This window comes from Protopterus annectens, chromosome 9.part0, assembly GCF_019279795.1.
Source record: "Protopterus annectens isolate FY-2018-M chromosome 9.part0, PAN1.0, whole genome shotgun sequence".
NCBI lineage: Eukaryota > Metazoa > Chordata > Ceratodontiformes > Protopteridae > Protopterus > Protopterus annectens.
The window spans coordinates 1289405569-1289424987 of NC_056743.1; the positions used below are offsets into that span (position 1 = coordinate 1289405569).

The 19419-nt window shown below is 37.8% G+C and overlaps 1 protein-coding gene across 1 annotated transcript in view; it reads left to right on the plus strand.

Moving 5' to 3' along the window:
- The window catches only part of LOC122810662, a 231606-nt gene extending 218916 nt beyond the window's left edge, over positions 1 to 12690 (plus strand). The window contains exon 5 of the mRNA XM_044082231.1: positions 12379 to 12690. Coding sequence (XP_043938166.1) covers positions 12379 to 12690 — 312 coding nt within the window. The remainder of the gene's footprint in view (positions 1 to 12378) is intronic.
- Positions 12691 to 19419: the final 6729 nt, after the last annotated feature.

Consider the following 19419-nt stretch of genomic DNA (forward strand, 5'->3'; position numbering starts at 1 on the left):
TGGCTGTAATTAATACTGACGTGTGTGTGTGTGTGTGTGTGTGTGTGTGTGTGTGTGTGTGTGTGTGTGTGTGTGTGTGTGTGTGTGTGTGTGTGTGTGTGTGTGTGTGTGTGTGTGTGTGTATTGTGTGAGAGGGTATAGATGCTTTCAACTATTCCTGATTTTTTTGCTGCATATTTTGATCTGTTCCTTGTAAAGTCTGTTTTTTTATTCTGACAAATAAATGAGGTTTGCAGTCACCAAATAAAGAAAGACTTGTGACTTTTGAACTTAATTGTCTTGAGAAAAAAAGCACAATAATGCAAAGCATATTATTTTAGCAATTTTCTAATTATATAAGGGTAACAAGTGCTTCTGATTTTGGTCCTTTGTCCAGCATAATTTTGTATCTTTTTCCTTGAGCTGTGACCATAGCTCTCAGCCTTCAGTCTCCAGAATGGGGAACACTACATCTCATAGTGTGGAAGAAAAAGGGCAAAATGTTGAACATTTACTAACAGCTCACTGGCAACTTCAAGTAGGAAGCTCACGGGATGGTTAAAATGTGTTACCTTTTACTTATAAAAAGTTATTTTGATGAATTAATATGATTCAGTATTGTTTACTATGAATATTAGGTAAAAATGCTTAACACTGAATGTGTGACAGACCATTTGAATGTGGAACAATGAAGAATGTGGACTTTCTAAGACTAAAAATGAGATACACTTGAGTGGTATGACTGTGAGGTTGAGAAGTATGTTGGGTTGCAATGTGTTTCACACTGTACTATGACAGTAGTGAGATGAGATGATACATTCTTTGTGTGGCAGTTATTCGTGTATTTATTCATAAGTGTACATACACAGTCATTCAAGTGCCTGTAATTGATGGTCAAGTGTGCATTTGTGTATATGGGCCGGCCTAGATGCTCTCAACTATTTCATATTTTACTGAATGTCCCTTATTTTTTGTTTCATGTCGTGGTCTGCTCCTTGTAAAGTTTGTGGTTTTCTGCCAGTCAATAAGTATTGCAGCCAATAAACTGTGGCAGACATTCATTTCAGACTTGGCCTCCAGAATATACATTCTATTGCAAAGTCTGTTATTTCAATAGCTAATTATGCAAGTGCAACATCTAGTCCTGATATGTCGGTCTTTTCTCCATCATTGATTTATAGCTTTCGCCTTCATTCTTGAGCTAACAGGTGAAGAGTAGCGGCACAGCTAGGGGTTGGACGAAGGGAGCAGTTGCATCAGCCCAGTCAGTCGTTAGTACATTTGATAGCCAGTATTGTATTTGTGGACAGAACCGAAGTATTTTAGCAACCCATGTCTTCAGTGCATTGACAGTATTTATTTGTGAATGATGGCTTTTTTTTTTTTTTTTTGAGGGAGAACAGCAGCAAGTGCAAGAATAACCTAGCTGCACTTGTGGCTAAGCGATATCTTGGGGCTGCACTGGGTTTTGCACTGTATTCTGATAGTGTTCAGCTGAGAAGTTGCATTCCTGTCTGTCAGTTATTTATGCATTTCTTCATTCATTTGATCACATATGAAGTACTTCCTTGATCCACTTGAGCGGAAGCCTCCTTTACAACTAGTACTGCTGACCTTGTTGTGGTGATCAGTAAGTGAGAAAGTGTGATTAATTTTCTTGCCAAATTTTCAACATATATTGAATTAATATTTCTAATATATTCCAACTGGTAAAAACACTACCTGGATAGATCTAACATATCCAAATAAAATAAGAATTTATTGTTCTGTAAACAAACCGTACTTGAGCACTTTCACATTGTCATCAATGCTTCTTCAGACATTAATTAAAAACTAAAATGAACAAGGCTTTTCTTTTACACTTGTGTTAACTAATCAGAAGCACTACCAATTGTATATATAATATGAAGTAGTTAATGCTTTATCCGATCTTCTTGTGTCATCTTAGTGGTTTCTAGAACAAATTAATATTTAATATTGCTATGTAAATACATACATCATAAATATTGTTTAAAATACATTTGGTTAGCAGTAGCGTATTTGCTGACATTACAATGTCTTCACCAGAAAACTACACATCATTCCAATATAAAAACATATTAAAAATGTTCATCATTCTATAGCAGTTTACCTACTAATGCTATCCTGTTTAGCAGATACATATATAACCTTAGTCTGTTAACTATAACGATCAAGTCACTAGATGTTTAGTAAAAAAATACAAAGCTTCTTGGACAATCAGCCAATCACAATCAAGGTTAAAACCACATGACCTCAGCTGTAAAGTATCTGCCATATCGTAGATGCACTTGAAACAGAATGCTATTTCAGTAATTACCTATCACCGTTGAAGTCAGAATTAAAAACACATTAAGCCATATATTAAATCAGAGACATCATGTCTGTGACAATTATAAACTAAAACATGATGAATTAAAATAAAGAAACACACTAATTAATAATAAAAAAGTAAGCCATAGAAATCAAATTATTGAAGCACCAGCTAGTAGTCAATTAACTGTTATATAAATTCCACTTTAAAATAGGAGATGTATATAAGTACATATCTTTTGAAATATTCACTACTATATGAAAACAGATAAAAATATATATATATATATATATATATATATATATATATATATATATATATATATATGCATAAATGTGTATATCTGTAGTATAAAGGTCAAGTTAATGAAAAACAATAGTTGTCCATTAATGAACTAAGGGTCTGTCTCTTAAAAATGGTTTCACTGAGACAGCATCATTGAGACCATATAGTTTGCCAGCTTGTAAATTAATAATCCATTTTTGTTCAATTTTCTCAGTTATATTTCTGTTGTCTCCCATTCTGCAACTGTCCCATAGTGTTTGAAGTACCAAAACCTTGAAGGTATGTTGTTGACTTACCTGTGTCAAATGCTTAGTGTAGCTATAGATATATCTTTCCTATTAATCTTGTATATGTGTTCCTTAGCTCTCTCTCTAAGGGTCCTATTGGTCTTTCCCACATAAAATCTTGGACAGGTAGTGCAATAAGGTAAATAAACTAAATCATGTGTTGAACAATCTGCATAGTGTGTGAATCTGTATCCTATACCAGTAGTAGGATGTTTAAACAAATTATTGTTGGCCATATATAGACATATATTACAATTGCTGCAACTGAAGGTACCTTGTCTATTTGAAATGATCAACTGTCTAAATTCAATATTTTAATAACATATTCTCCCTTAATGGATTTACAATTTCTATAGGTAATCCTAGGTTTTGAGCCTACAACTCTGGAAATATCTTTACTGGCTAATAAAATATGCCATTTTTTATTAATAACATTAAGGAAGTCCTTATAATCAGATGTAAAAGATAAGAACATTCTACACTCACCTGATTGGTCACAACCAGCTTGTTAATGTGGTATGCTGTATTTTTAGAAAAATATGGTCTCCCTCTAACCCTTTTCTCATTAGTTAGTATGTTACGATTTTGTTCACATTCTCTTGTATTGAAACCTCTTCTTTTAAAATCATTTAGTTGTTTACAAGATGCAATGAGTTTGTCTTCATTATTTGTGAGGTGTAATAGATGTACAACTTGCCCTTTTTGTAATATTATTAAAGATATGAGTTGGTTGCATGCTTGGTCTCTCTAATAAGTTATTTCTTATTGGTCAGGTCATATTTCATTTCCCACACTGTGCCATGACTAGATTTGCATAGGAATTGGCACAGGGGTACCCATGGTTACTCCAATTTTTTGAAAATAATAAGTACCATCAAATGCAAAGATGCTGTTTTCTAATATTAATTCTATAAACAAGCACAATAGATTTGTATGAGGTCTAGAATAAACAGAATATATTTGAAGATGCTCCTTAACAGATTATTTTCATACATTGTTGGGAATACAGGTGAAGAGAGAATAAACATATAAGGTTACAAAACATGCATCATCAGGTAATGAATAGTTCCAATATAGTTGTATAAAGATGCTAAAAAATCAAGTGTATCTCTTAAGATGGTATTGGCTTTGTCTATAACCAGTTTCAGCATTTTTCCACATAGGTGGATATAGGCTCAGTTAATCAACCTTTACCTGAAACTATGGATGTTAAAGGAGGCTCAATTAATAAATAATCAGAGTTATTTGGTTATATATCCACTAGCGATACAGTCTAATAGGTCTCTATGTGCCCTAGATATCATGTCTTTTACTGTATCCTTATTAAGATTGATATATGTGTCAGGCTTTGATAACATATCATGCATTTTGTTTAAGTACATTACCTTGTCCAAGATCACTGTAGCTCCACCCTTGTCAGCAGGACAAATCCTTATATCATTATTGGTCTGAAGGTCTTGTAATACTTTATGCTCACTCCTGGATAAATTGTAATTTTTTATGTACTCCTGATTCATAATAACAAGCAAAAGAGATATATCCCCAATTTGCCCAAACGAGGAAGGGTTTCCTGCTCTAAAATAAAAGTCAGATTTTAAGCCACCTTACAATCCTTATGTTAAAACATTCAGATAGCTGGTTTTCACTGAACATAATAAAATGAAGACTATCTTGACGCAGAGAAAGCATTCTGTGAGTCATCTTGGAGTTTATGAGAAGGGCAGTAGAAGCATTTGCATTCTCTGATACTTTAATTACATTAATTAGGTGGAAGGGCTCCTCTCCGACAAGCTGTGTTTGAATATTGGAACATGGCAGGGCTATCCTCTTTACCTTTTGTTATTTACTTCATATTTAGAGCCATTGGCAAAGAAAACGAGAGCCCCAGAAGTTCAACAAATGACCTAGTATAGTAGTCAAGAAAAGGTAGTTTTATTTATAGATAATATTATTTTCTATCTGATAAATCCAGAAAAGGACATTTCAGTGTTATTGAACATTTTGAGGCAGTTTCAAGTCTTTTCAGGATATAAAATTAATAAAGATAAAAGAACAGCTTTATCTGTAAACAATGTACCCACATATGAATTGGTTCAGCAATACCCACAGTAATGGAGACATGATAAGATGAAATATTTAGGTGTTTGGATTAAAAAAGTATTCAGGGTTTTGCAGCTAAAGATATTTGAGAAGAGACTAAACAGAAGATAGTATAAACATTGAAAGCTATTGAATATGGATATGGATTGTAACATACAAGCGGTAAAAATATTTTTAGTTTCTTTAGTTTCACAAACCAGTCAGATATGTTTTTATCAACAAGAGGAGAAGCTGTGAACAATAATTAATAAAGCATTGAAGAAATTTATTTGGGAGGGGAAGAGGACAAGAGTTAAGTGGGATAGCCTTCCCATAGAACAAGGTAGTTTAGGATAACCTGATTTGAATGGGAGTATTGGATGGATTTTGTACCCCAAGCAGACTTTAGAGAATTTTTCCTTTAGGTAGACAGCAAATGCTGGATTTGCAATATGAAAGAGAGAGGTAACTGGTAACACATTTGTGGGAGTGCACCAAGATGGCAGATTTTGAAAATTCCCTACAGAAACGTTGGGAAAGAAAATGGCTGTAACTACTGAAACACAGGATCTGAGTTGCCTAGAAATAGTAAGACCTTACTAAGTTTAATGTAGTTGGCTGCCAAAAGAACAATTGGCAGAAAATCAAAATCTAAACCAGCTTTAATTGAAGTACTGAATATTGTAAAGTAGATAAAAGAAATAGAACTGCGGTGGTGGTGCTGCGGTAGCGTTGTCGCCTCACAGTTAGACGTTGTCCTGTTCGATTTTCAGCTAGAGCATCTTCTGTGTGGAGACATGCATGAATGGGTGTACCTTCATTGAAGGTTGTGCGTCAGGGCCGGCAACTCGGCACGTAAAAATCTACTGCCAATCATTAGCGGACCGGAGTTCCACTGTGGCAACCTCTAACCGGGAAAAGCCGAAAGACACAACAGATAAAAGAAATAGAAATTGGATCTTTAGAAAATGGAGGATGCAAATTGCATAGAAATGTTGCAATTTCTGGGAACAATACATGCAGAATAATATTCAGCAGGAGTGAGAATGAGGTTTAATGAAAGGCAGGAATTTAACAAATTTTGTAATGTTGGAGTGAATGCTATTTGTTAAAAAGAAAGAAAACATATGCATTGTGTAATGAATGAAAATGAAAAAAATAATAATATGGTTTGTTTTCTTTTCTATTAATGTGTGTGTGCCTATGTGATAATTAGTTTTTAAAAATGTAACATTTTTTTCCAAAGGTGAATTTAGAGATGTCATGCTTTTGTCACTGAAGGAAGCTTTGAGCAAGAACATATTTTATTTCAAAGTAGAATTTTGTGTCTTTTGGCTTTTCCCGGCTGGGGTCACCACAGCAGAACTCCGGTCCACTAATGATTGGTAGTTGATTTTTACGTGCCGAGTTACCAGCCCTGATGCACAACCTTCAACGAAGGTACGCCCATTCACGCATATCTCCACGCAGAAGACGCTCTAGCTGAGAATCGAACCGGCCAGTGTCTTACTGTGAGGCGACAACGCTACCGCAGCACCACCACCGTGGATTAGAATATTATTTCTATATCAGTGGCATTGCTATGGGTGTTGCCTGACATATTATGGGCTGTTTTGAGAAATTACATGTATATGATGGGAATTCATCAGTTCTTACAGTCTGTTGAAATGTTGTACAACTGTTCGCTTATTTAAAAAGGCAGTACATGTGAGTTAAAGCAATTTTTGGATTATTTACAACAATGAATTTCATATTTCTTTCACAGGTAAATATAGATTATTTACAGCCTATTTTTAGTGTAACCAAATGCATTGATAGCAAAAATTCTTTGCTTTATGCTGTTAACTTCCATCCTAAACACATTATCAGAACTATATCAAAAACATATTTTTATGGATTAAATATATTTGCATTACCAGTATGGACTTTGATAATGAGGCAAACATAGTAATAGATTCAGACATAGAGGTTATCATGCACATATCTGCACGTACCAACTCTAAGAACACACCTAGAATACAAAGTCTTATGTATAGATCTGGTAATGACCAGTCCAACAAAGACACTACAATTTCTTTTACTGTTAATTTTGGAATAAATAGGGTTTGTTTTTTAATCAAAGGCATTCAAAGTAGATATTTTTAAGATCTTTCTGATTTGTTAGACTTAGTTGCCAGAAAGAAAAAGCATTGAGAGTAATGTTAGCTGCTATAAAACTATATTTTTAGAAACATACATTGAGTCCTTCTAAAACAAATCCCAAACGTTGTTTTTCTTGTGGCAGTTGTACATATTGTTTAGATGTTTGCAAATGTTAGCTCTTTACCCCAGTCAGTATACTACAAAGACTTATGAAATCAAAACATCATAACCTGCATTACAGACTAGGTATTCTATATGGCTATATGCACTGTGATGCATCTCATAGAGGGTAGAACTCTTGCTGTTCTGAAAAGAGAATCGCCTTTCATCTTAGTGTTATGAAGGGTAAAAGAAACATCTTACGTATGCACAGTATAGTATATCACATTGCTTTATTATTGAAGTGTTCAGGAGTATCTCCAGATGTAAACATGTACTTTTACAGTATAAGGAAAGGTTATGGATTACTAATTTGGTTGCTTTATTTCAACCTAGCATTAGTGACAAGTTCTAATTTTTCCATTTCTTAGCAGGTCATCATTTACGTAACATTTCTTTCCATTTTATTATAAGTAATTCTGTGAAAAATTTGCAAAAACGTGTATTACATTATAATTATTGATGTGTGTGTGTGTGTATATCTATATATCTATATATATATATATATATATATATATATATATATATATATATATATATATATATATATATATATATATATGTGTGTGTGTGTGTGTGTGTGTATATACTTACATATATTTATTTATTTATTTATTTAACATTTGTTTACCGGGAAAGTCAGACCTGGAATGAAGCCAATTTTCAGCAGAGGCCCGGGGGAGAAATGCTCCAGGTGTATGTCTTTGGAATGTGGGAGGAAACTGGAGCACCCAGAGGAAATCCACATGAATGCAGGAGTACCCAGAGGAAACCCACACAAATGCAGGGATGACATGCAGCGTCCGCACAGAAGGCACCCAGCTGAGAATTGAACCAGAGAACCTCTTGTTGTGAGATGACAGTGCAACCACTCCACCACTGAACAGTGTACATGTGTTCTCTGGATATCTGTGTTAGGCACTGTGGTGCTATGCTCTTCACTTTATATATATCATTCCTATTATACATAGGAAAAGTAGTGAAAAATTAAGTTTTAATCCTTTTTCTAATCGCAGCAATGTTTTTATATGGCATGCAGTTAAAAGGTGCCCAGTCATAGAACTCAGAGATCATGATTGTGCATCTCTAACTGCTCAGTCAGGGGGAATATTTTTTTATTCCTAGTAGGTAGTACTCAATGGGACTGCAGGCAAGGGAAGGATACTTTTCATTTTAGAATTTACCATGCAGGCATATATCGGGCATTGCAGAGATGGCACTATGGGCACGAATGAGTTAACAAAGTTTGTTAAGCACCTTTCCACTTTGTTATGCTCTACTCTCATAATACAGTGTAAACCGTTGCCAGTGCAGAACAGCATGGGCAAGGTGAAACAACCTCACTGAGGGAGTGAATTTCTTGAATCCATTTCTTGAACATATTAAAATGTTTATTCATAAATTGATCATAAACCTATATTTTGTTACAAAGGCAGAGACTTTCACAGGGTCTGCAAGAGTAGTAGTTATTATACAGTGTAATCTCTGGAATAGTAGAGATGCTCTTGAACTTGTTTTTTTTTACCTCTCAACCTCTCAGGGCAAGAAATCTGGAACAAAAGCCAGAAATAATGGGATGGGGGGACAAAGGTCCAAACATGGAGACTGATTTTAAATATTGCTCTTATAAAATTGGAAATTTATTAGAATAAGAGGTTTTGCATTAGTATGTACTTTCTGAAGGATATGAAGTTTAAAACTCAAATGTCTGTCATTATTCAGTATTATTTAGTGACTTCAATCTTCAATGATTTTTCAGAAAACCACAAATTTTATGAGGAGCAGACCAAAAATATAAGGCAAAAATCTGGACATTCTGTGAAAATCTGGACAGTTGAGAAGTATGTTTCCATGTCAGAGCAGATGTCATCAAAGTGTTCTTGCAATCCCTGTTTGGCACCGTACTGTTCTTTATCACAGTAGAGTAAGCTGTAAGCTACACATGTGATTGATATATTCTATGGAAAACAACAGCCCATGTAGCGAACCCTTCCTGAGTCCCATGTTTTTGAAGGTGGATGTGAAATAGGCTAAGCCAGGTGCTCATGTTGGTTGAGTAACTTGAATAGTACATACAAAAATGAACTAATTATAGCATGGTTTATTTTTAGAGAGTAGCTGAAGAGGTCACAAACTTCGATCAGCTCAAGAAAAAACATTTCCATTCGGTTGACTTTTATTTATATTTCTTGTAGCAGTACCTTATTTCAGACAGTATTTGTAGCACATGCTTTGTGTACTCATATTGGGTGTGTGAAAGAAATCTGCTAGACTCTACTGTGTAAAGTGACTACAAATTCTTTATAGATTTTTTAAAAAGAAAATGAAAATGATCTGCAGTTCGCTAACATACCTCTCAACTGTCCATATTTTCACAGAATGTCCAGACTTTTGCCTTAAATTTTTGGTCTAGTCCACATAAAATGTGTGGTTTTCTGGCAATCACTGAGGATTGAAGCTATTAATTAATGGCATGCTTTGTATCCTTCAGAGAATGAATATAAATGCAAAATCGATGGTTATAATAACTTTCCTAAAGGAATAAGTGCAACATTTGAAATGTATCTCTGATTTTGGGCCTTTGCCCCCACCCCCCATTATAGTTTGCTTTGTCCAGATTTATTGTGCTCAGAGGTTGATTGATATGATTAATTAAAATAGTCTTTACTTATTAAAGTCATAATGCTAGGTAGCAACAGTGTGACAGTCAGCAGCATTGGTGATTCTTCCTGTGTGTCACTGAAGTTGTAATTGGTCGAAACTGACAGCTTGTCTGGCAATTTCCAGGCACTGAGCAAAAGAGCTCCTTACTAAAATGTATTGTGAATTTTGTTTTGTTGACTTGGATATGTTGGAATGAAGTGTAATATGTATTTTGCTTGAATATTTTGATTTGTTTGCAGAGTAGAAAAATGGGCACTTCATAAGTGGGGGTGATGTTTGTACCTTTGCATAAATTAATGTTTTGTTGATTGTGATGGACTTGTCTTCTTTCGGCTTTTTGCAGTTAGGGGTTGCCACAGCGGAACTCCGGTCCGCTAATGATTGGCAGTAGATTTTTACGTGCTGGCTTGCCGGGCCTAACGCACAACCTTCAACGAAGGAATGCCCATTCACGCATGTCGACACACGGAAGACGCTCTAACTGAGAATCGAACGTGCATCATCTAACTGTGAGGCGACAATGCTACCGCAGCACCACCACCATAGTATTGTGATGGACTTGTACAGCTGTAAAATTCTTGTTGTGTTATAATTGCTTAACTTTCTTTTAGTGAGCTGTTTTTTTTATTTGTATCTAAGTACCCAGATTTACTTCTTGCAGGTACTACTGGACACCTTACAGCTCTTTATCGGTTTAGAGGTTCATTGGTTCATAGGTAGCTATTAGGCTTGCAGTCCAGGGGACCATTGAGGAGTCTAGTTGAAATTTCCAGTTAATCCCATGCACTGCTTAATTATGTGACTTGGTCAAAGTCACACAGTAGGCAAATGAGGGCTGCAAGAATTAAACCCTGTACCACAGGAAATATATCGCACAGCCTTAACCCTGTAAGATGACAAAATCAACTTTAGCCTCATTATATATAATGGCACTTCCACAGTCTGACTGATATCCTTTCACTTAGAGCATGATTAATGAGCTTGCTTGCTAGGAAAACAAAAATCTCAACTGCAGATAATGGACATTACGTAAAACTTAATTTCTGACACAGTGATGATGATGCCTGTAAGAGTCATATCTTTTTTTTTTTAAATAGTTAAATATGCCCGTTTTGAGATACCAGGGAGTGGTCATTTAGCATACCTGTCATTATAGTCATACTTTTGATATGAACTGGTGTAACAGTGAAGATCCGTTCTGTAGTCTGCATTTTTTGTTTTATTGCCCTGGTGGTCAGGATTATTAGGTGAGAAAATGTTCAAGGCCAGTGATATCCTACCTATTTACAATTGCATAATCAGGTAACTGTCTAACACCATGTTTTCCAGCTTCTCTCCCTATTTTTTTTCTTTTTCTTCCTTTTTTCCTGTGCAAATATGTACATATGTTTTGATTTTGAAATGCATGTTTGACTACAAGAAATATGTTAACATTCGTTTAAATGCAAAAGTTCCTGTGTTTGTGTATACTGTAATATACAGTATGTTTGCCTCTATGTATAGGCAAAAGTTTCCTATATTCATGTATTTTATACATTAATGCCATGTTGATGTACAATTTTCAGTTACTGTTTGTGTAACGCAGGCTGAGCCTGCAATTAGTCATTTATGATCAGTGCTCTATACCAGAGTAAAAATATGTGTATCTATATATATATATATTTACACACACACACACACATATATATATATATATATATATATATATATATATACACACACACACACACACACACACACACACACACACACACACACACACACACACAGAGAAGTCCAACTTGGAAAGAAGCCAATTTTCAGCAGAGGCTTGGAGAGAAACACTCCACATGTCTTTGTAACATGAAATTGGAGCACCCGGAGGAAACCCACACGAATGCAGGGACGACATGCAGACTCCGCACAGAAGGCACCCCAGCCAAGAATCGAGCTGGAGAACCTCTTGCTGTGAGGCAACAATGCTACTGCTGCACCACTGCACCATCATGTATGTATATATATATATATATATATATATATATATATATATATATATATATATATATATATATATATATATATATATATATATATATATACACACACACACACACACACACATATATATATATATATATATATATATATATATATATATATATTAGATAAAGATATATGTACATATATAAATTAATGGTAATCATGCCTTTCATCTTGGTAAAGGACTTTAACAGAATGTCATACATTTGTATCTCTGATTACTTTGATATTTATACTCAGTAGCCAGTCATGTGAACTTGATAAATTGTTTGGAAGAGCTTTATAAGTGATTTCACACAATTCACAACCTGTCTTAAAATAATGTAATGATCGGAAATGACTGCCTATAGTAGTAGTCTAAGGAATATGTTAGGCAGATTCCGATAAAAGTTTAACTCAGCATTAGTTAATACATCTTTGTCACTTTTTCAGGTTACAAGTGTGAGGGAAAACAGTCAACCACGGGCATTTAAAAAAATGACTCCAGATGCATGGAATGCAAATTATGTGAAGATGCCATTTTCAGATCACAGCAGTTATGAGAAACGTTCATTTATGGTAAGATATGTATTATTTTCATTATTAGTGTTTTGTGTTCCAAGATATAATAAAATCAGCATTGAAGATTATTTTGTAGAGTCTTTGAGGACTGAGGTCTGCATTAGGATAATGTGTGGGATGCATAATAAGAGCTGGAAAATGCAGATGAAGCCCTTCCGTAAGAGAATGTCTGCACGTTGTTAAGGTTACTGTGGTGGTATTGGTCAAATAGTGACTGTTAGGACAAATAGTACATTTTGTTTATATAGCATTAAGAATGGTCGTAACTTATTATGGGGAGAATATTACAACACTGGGGGAAACTGAGTGTGTATTTGGAAGGGCTTGAGGAGCATGCTCAGTTGATTTATGGCTTATTTCTTGAATGCCATCGGATAATTCCTTTCCATTTACCAGAAGTTTCCAAAGGTTATGGATTGCTGAGTGTGACCAAATAACAGGATACTGCATGTAAATGACTGCAAGGTGCAACACACACACACACACACACACACACACACACACACACACACACACACACACACACACACATATATATATATATATATATATATATATATATATATATATATAAACAGGCAATCTAGAGTTTTTGCTGTATGATACCTTAAACCTTCTATAATGGAGCCTATGTAGGATATATGTAAAGGTCCCCTTATGGACATCATGCGCTTCATTTAATGGTTTGTCTGTGTGACCTTTTTATCCTTTGGCTTGGATGTCATTTGGGATATTTTGCAGGCACATTAATGTTTATGGGAATCAGCTGGGCTTCACTACCCTGTGTTTCTAAAGTATAGGTAAACAATTAATTCATGCTGTGCTGATGAGATCAGTAAAAAGGCACAAACATGCATGTCGACAGTAATATACTAGACCTGATTATCTCATTGGTGAGATCAGACCATAAATTAATCTCACTGGAGATCCAACCCCACAACAAATAAGACACAACTGAACACTTCAAAGAACTCAACCACTCACTTAAACTTAAGAGTGGGTAGTATCCAGGCGAGTCAGTGGAAACCACACAAACGCTTACACAAAACTTCTACAAAAACCTTCAGCAATCTCCGGCATGGATATGGATAATAATAAAATCAATAAAAAAATAACCACTTTCAGGCTTTCCACCAAGGGGTCTGGTCTGAGTGGAACAAAAAAATAAACAAGAGGAGAAAGAAAAGCTACTGACAGAGCAGAGCAAAAAAAAAAAAAAGGCATCTGCATCTCATATCAAAAAAAAAAAAAACTCACTCAAATAATATCATCCAAGGCCAACTGAGAGAACGACAATCATAAGGCCTCTCTTTAGCTGTTAGAAACCTGGGTGGAAACTCCCAAATATGCTAGCCTCCCAAACATCTCAGATGCCCAGGTGAGAGCTCCTTGTCAAAGCTATGGAGAGGATAATGGAACTCATAATAAATAAAGAGTGGGACCTACACACACACTGGATGACACCAATTTTGGCTTGTCAAAGGCAGATCCTGCCTCTTCAGAGGTGCCATGTCAGACTCTAAGCCCGGTCATCTAAGACCGGGTCCCGGTGGGGTCCCCGAAGGGGGGTCCTGGGGGCCCCTCTTATCTTTATTTTTTTTTTCTGAAGTGCAGGCAAACATATAGGGATTGTGGCTGGCAAAATTTGCAGAGATGACTGCAAGAGGCGCCATAATTGACACCTACAGACACACACAGACCAGACAGAGAGGTCTCAAGAGACTATAACCAGTGCCCAAGCAGCCATGCCTTAAAATAAAAAAATGTAAAGTCATACCCTTTGGGAAAAAAAAACAAGGTAACCAACTAATTACCACATAGGTGGTAATCCATTAAGAAGTTATCAGGGACCTGGGGGGAGGGGGGGGACCCAGTTGACAGTAACCTCTCTTTTGTTGACACATTGCCCAAGAGACCTTCTACATTGCCCACCTGATTTGCCCACATGATCATGAAGAGATTCACATCCAGATCAGGAGAGGTCATGTACTCCCCTACTTATCAGACCAGACCCCAATAGTGAGTACAATGCCCCATGTACAATACCCCTTACCTGCACACCTGCAGTTGGACCCACCCCAAAAGTTCAAAGGAAAAGGATAAAGGGCTCAAACATATATATCATAGCTGCCGACTTGAAAGCTCCAGCTCTATTCAGTGCATACTGTCTGCAGAGGTGATCTGTGTGCCCTATACAAGGCCCCATGTCAACCGGAATTAATGGACATGCTCCACGTGAGATTACTCCCCCTACACTAGAACACAGAATCCCAGAATCAGAGGCAGAGAGAGCCCTCACTGACTCTGTTCAAGAGAAAGAAGAGGGTGAGTGGATGGGAGATGGATGGGAGAGGATTGGGGAATCATCTGTGTCACTGCTGGACAGACAGACAGCAAACTAATGGGTGTAGTATTCTCATCCTAAGGGGTGTGGAAAGTGAACACACACACACTCTGGCTAGGCTTATAAATGCCCTAGGGCAGATAGCCTAGTATGAACCTATGAACCTATTTATTGGCCTTATTGTATCCATAAAGACTTAAAAGTAAAAAGTCATGGGCATTCAGAAGCAATGTAGCTAAAACACGTGATGTATTAAGGGGTCATTTGCATATACCCCATGGGCCTCCATTGCAGGAGGTTTAAGCTATCACACAGTGAAAACTCTAGCTTGGCTGGTTTTCTTGTAGTTTGTACTGAAAGGTTTGTCTGTGTGTAACCTTTTTACCCTTTGGTAACATACATACAAATATATATATATATATATATATATATATATATATATATATATATATATATATATATATACACACACATGCATATACATAATTGAATTGCTTTTAGTGCTGTTTTAGCTGCTTTTCTGTAAAAAAAAAAAATTCTAAGCTTGTTTCCTGCCTTTCCTGTAACTAGTGTAGTCCAAATACAGATTTGCTGTATCCAGAACTGTTTGTAAGCTTCTGAGCCCCCCAAGCCTTTCTGTGTTGGAGGGAAGCCTTCTAGCTTATCAGTGGGAGTGGTAAGCACTAGGTAGCCTGTATACCACAAGAGGAGTGATTTCTGGCCCAGAAATTGCAGTTTATTGGCAGTTTGGGCAGTTTTTCCATCTCTTTCAACTTTCTGGTTTAAAAGCCCACATTTGCGCTTGTTTCCCATCTTTCCTGAAACTAGTCTAGTCCAGATACAGATTTGCTGTATCCAGGACTGTTTGTAAGCTTCTGAGTGGTGCCAAAGTCTGCTCTTCAATTTTTTCCTTAGATCTGCTAGTTCTCTCTTTTCCTGCACTTTTACTAGCTTATTAGTCTAGCACTTTACCAGACTTCTTGTAGCAATTATTGTAGCACACAAAAGTGTTACCAGCACTAAACGTTCTACAAGGAAACCGCTCCAGTATTTATGCCCACCCCTCCAGACATGTCTGAAGGTCATTTCCCTGTGCTTTCTCCTATTAACCTGGTGAACTTGGGCATCCTGAGGCAATGTAGCAACTACCTCATGTACACCGACAACCCTCTCCTCTTACTTCTCAACACTCAGACTTGAAAGAGATGCACTTTTATATCCATATTGGAAGCAATGCACTCCCCGGCCAAGACCGGAATAGGTGGTCAGGAGGAGAAGGTCAACACTTGCACCAGGCCACATGGAACAAATAGCCCTCCAGAATACATATCAGCACTGCCTTCACATAAAAACACAAACCACAGACCCACCTTCATGGAGGCTCTCAATAAAAGTCTACCCAAGCAGCAGAGACCTCCAAGGCAGAAACACACTCGGCCACCACAACACAACACTAAACAAGAGACACATAACTATCCTAAACAGTGTGCCACTCAACCAAAGCCCCTAAGGCAAAACATTATATCCAACACACTAGTCATAGGTGACTTGATAGGGAGTCACACTGATGTCCCACTCACTAGGGTGAATAAGGAGAAAGTAACAATCAGGTGCCAGGATCCGGCACATAACGCACGCACTCATGTCCCTCAACAACAGGTACAAATATGACTCAGTCATTGTACATGTGGGTGTGAATGACATGAGACGTACCTCCCTGGACTACATGAAAAGAGACATGGAGGAGCTCATGGATTATGTAACCCAGGCGGATATGACCCTAGCCCTGAGCAGCATCCTACCATCTCCCAGAATTATACCATAGTGCATGCAGAAAATGATTGATTTCAACAATTGGCTAAGTTTCTGGTGTCATTCTAAGGGGATCCAGTGTCTGTCTGCCTGGGATGACATGACTGGCATACCTCAATGCTTTGCCAGAGATGGCCTGCATCTGTCACCCTGGGCTTCCGGGTACTGGCCAAGGTACTTGCCAGCCCTATAGTGCCTTTTTTAGGCGATGGTCCAAAGACCAAATTACCACCAAAATAGCTACAAACAAATGCAATCTGAGGGTCAGGCTGCTCAATGCTAGAAGTCTAAATCTTAAAATGGATTCGCTCAAAGCACTCCTTAAAATGGAGAACATTGAAATTTGGGCTGTAACAGAGACCTGGTTCAAGGCAGCAGAAAACACCCCTGCACTACCAGGCTATAACTCATTCCACACCTTTCAGCCCCAGAACTTGGACCAAAGCTCCAAAGGCGGTGTTTTTTCCATATTCATAAAGGATGCACACACATCCAGACTGGTAGCCCAACATAATGCATCAGAGATACTTCGGTGCAGCTAACATTGGGTAAGACAACAATTCAGGTTGAAGCCTGCTATAGGTCCCCAACCATGTCCCAAGACTCACAGTCCACTTTCCTAAGCATCCTGGAGACTGTTAGGATCCAACCTAACACTCTCATACTGGGTGACTTCAACTACCCCTCCATTATCTGGGAAAACTACGCATGTACAAATACACTTGTGCAACGTTTCCTGGAATTCATTAATTCCAATGTATTGGACCATCTCATTCTTACCCCCACTAGAGGTAGCAACATCCTTGACCTGGTCATTACTAACATGTGCGACCATTGCCCTACGCCAATAGTCAACTCCTCCCTGGTTAGATCCGACCACAAACTAATCACCTTGGAAATCCACATCCTGCCCACCCACCCTCCCCGCCCACAAAGGTAACCACCATGAAAAACTTCTCCAAAGATAACTTTGGGCTCCTAAAAACAGAGGTGGCTAACTTCATGGCACCCATACAAATGGAGAATAGTTGCATGACCGCCATATCATACATCAATGCACTGTACGAACACGTACACAAATGCATGGATTTCACCATACCCCATAGAACCAAGATGCTCTCCTCCAAAAAAAGTAAGCCAATCTGGTGGTCCCAAACTCTACAACAGAAGGAGGAAACTGATGTGGAATAATGTGAAGTCCCAAGACTGGAAAAACTCCCTTATCAGCCTCAACAAAAAGTTGAGATCCCTCATCATAGCTATGAAAACAGAATTGCAGCAGATAGTAAAGACAAACACAGCTCCTTCTATAGTTATGTAAAGAATCTCCACGGAAATACCCAGATTTGCTCTAAGCTACCTCCTATACTGAGCCAACAGCTGCTGTAGAGCTTAAAACAGCACTGTCCAAGGCCAAGAATACAGCTTCTATGGGACCTGACAGTATCCCTGGTTGTGTTCTATATGAACCACAGAGTGAACTCGCACCTCACCCGTGTGCTCTATTTAATCACAGCCTTACCACAGACTTTGTCCCTACCAAATGGTGCACTGCTGCAGTCATCCCTCTCCACAAAGGAGGAGCGACTACAGACTCTGGGATCTATCACCCCATTAGCCTGACAAGTCTGATATGCAAAGCTAAGAAATGTATCATCATGGACCTAATAAACAAGGATATAGAGAATCTCCAAACTCTGGATCCCACACAGTTTGGTTTAGTGAAGGTTAGATCATGCCTGGTCAACTTGGTCAACTTCTCTGAGTCAGTCACCAGAGCTGTGGATGAAGGTAAGGTGGTTCATACCTTGATCTGGCCAAAGCCTTTGATACCATTCCCCACTCAGGAATCATAGAAAAGCTCACTAAGCTAGGCATCAACCCCTATATCACTAGGTGGGCTGCAAACTGGCCACAGATAGAACCCACAGCGTGAAAGTAGCAGACTCCAAGTCAGACTGCCGACCAGTCACGAGTGGAGTCCCACAGGGTTCAGTCCTGGGTCCTCTCCTGTTTGGTATCAACTTCTCTGAGGTCCAGGCCAAAACTAAGGGACTCTGGCTGACAAAGTTCACAGACGTTTGCAAGTTGGGAATTCCCCAAGTGATGTTGACATCCTACAGAAAGGCCTCACTGAGACCAACGACTGGTGACAGAACCATGGCCTTAAACTCATTGCCAAAAAATGTGTTCCCATGAATTACCACATCGATGCTAGTCCACTGAACACAGAAAATGTTATAAGAGATGTGGGAACACAGGTTGACAACAACCTCTCTTTTGACCACCACATTGCCACTGTGGTCAGAAAGTTCTTCTATGTGACACATCTCATTACTAAGGATTTTGCATCCAGGAAGAAAGATGTCATTGTCTCCCTCTACTCTTCCCTCATTAGGCCAATCATTGAGTACAATGCCCCATTTGGCATGTACCTCACTAGACATCTGCAGCAACTGGAGAGACTGCAAAATACCTCACAAAGAGGATCCTAAGCCTTAAACATTTGTCCTATACGGACAGAGTAAAAAAACTCCAACTATTCTCTGTCTCATATCGCCTACTTAGAGGCACTCTCTGCTTGACTTACAAAGCCATGTCTGACCCAGCTCTGTTAGAAATCCTACATCTAAAGAAATCCCAGTCCCTCCGCACCACACACTCCAGAGACCTCAAACTCATTACCAAAATGAACAGAACGTGCTGGAGGGACAGGAACCAGAAACTGCCCATGCTATGGAACAGACTTCCCATAC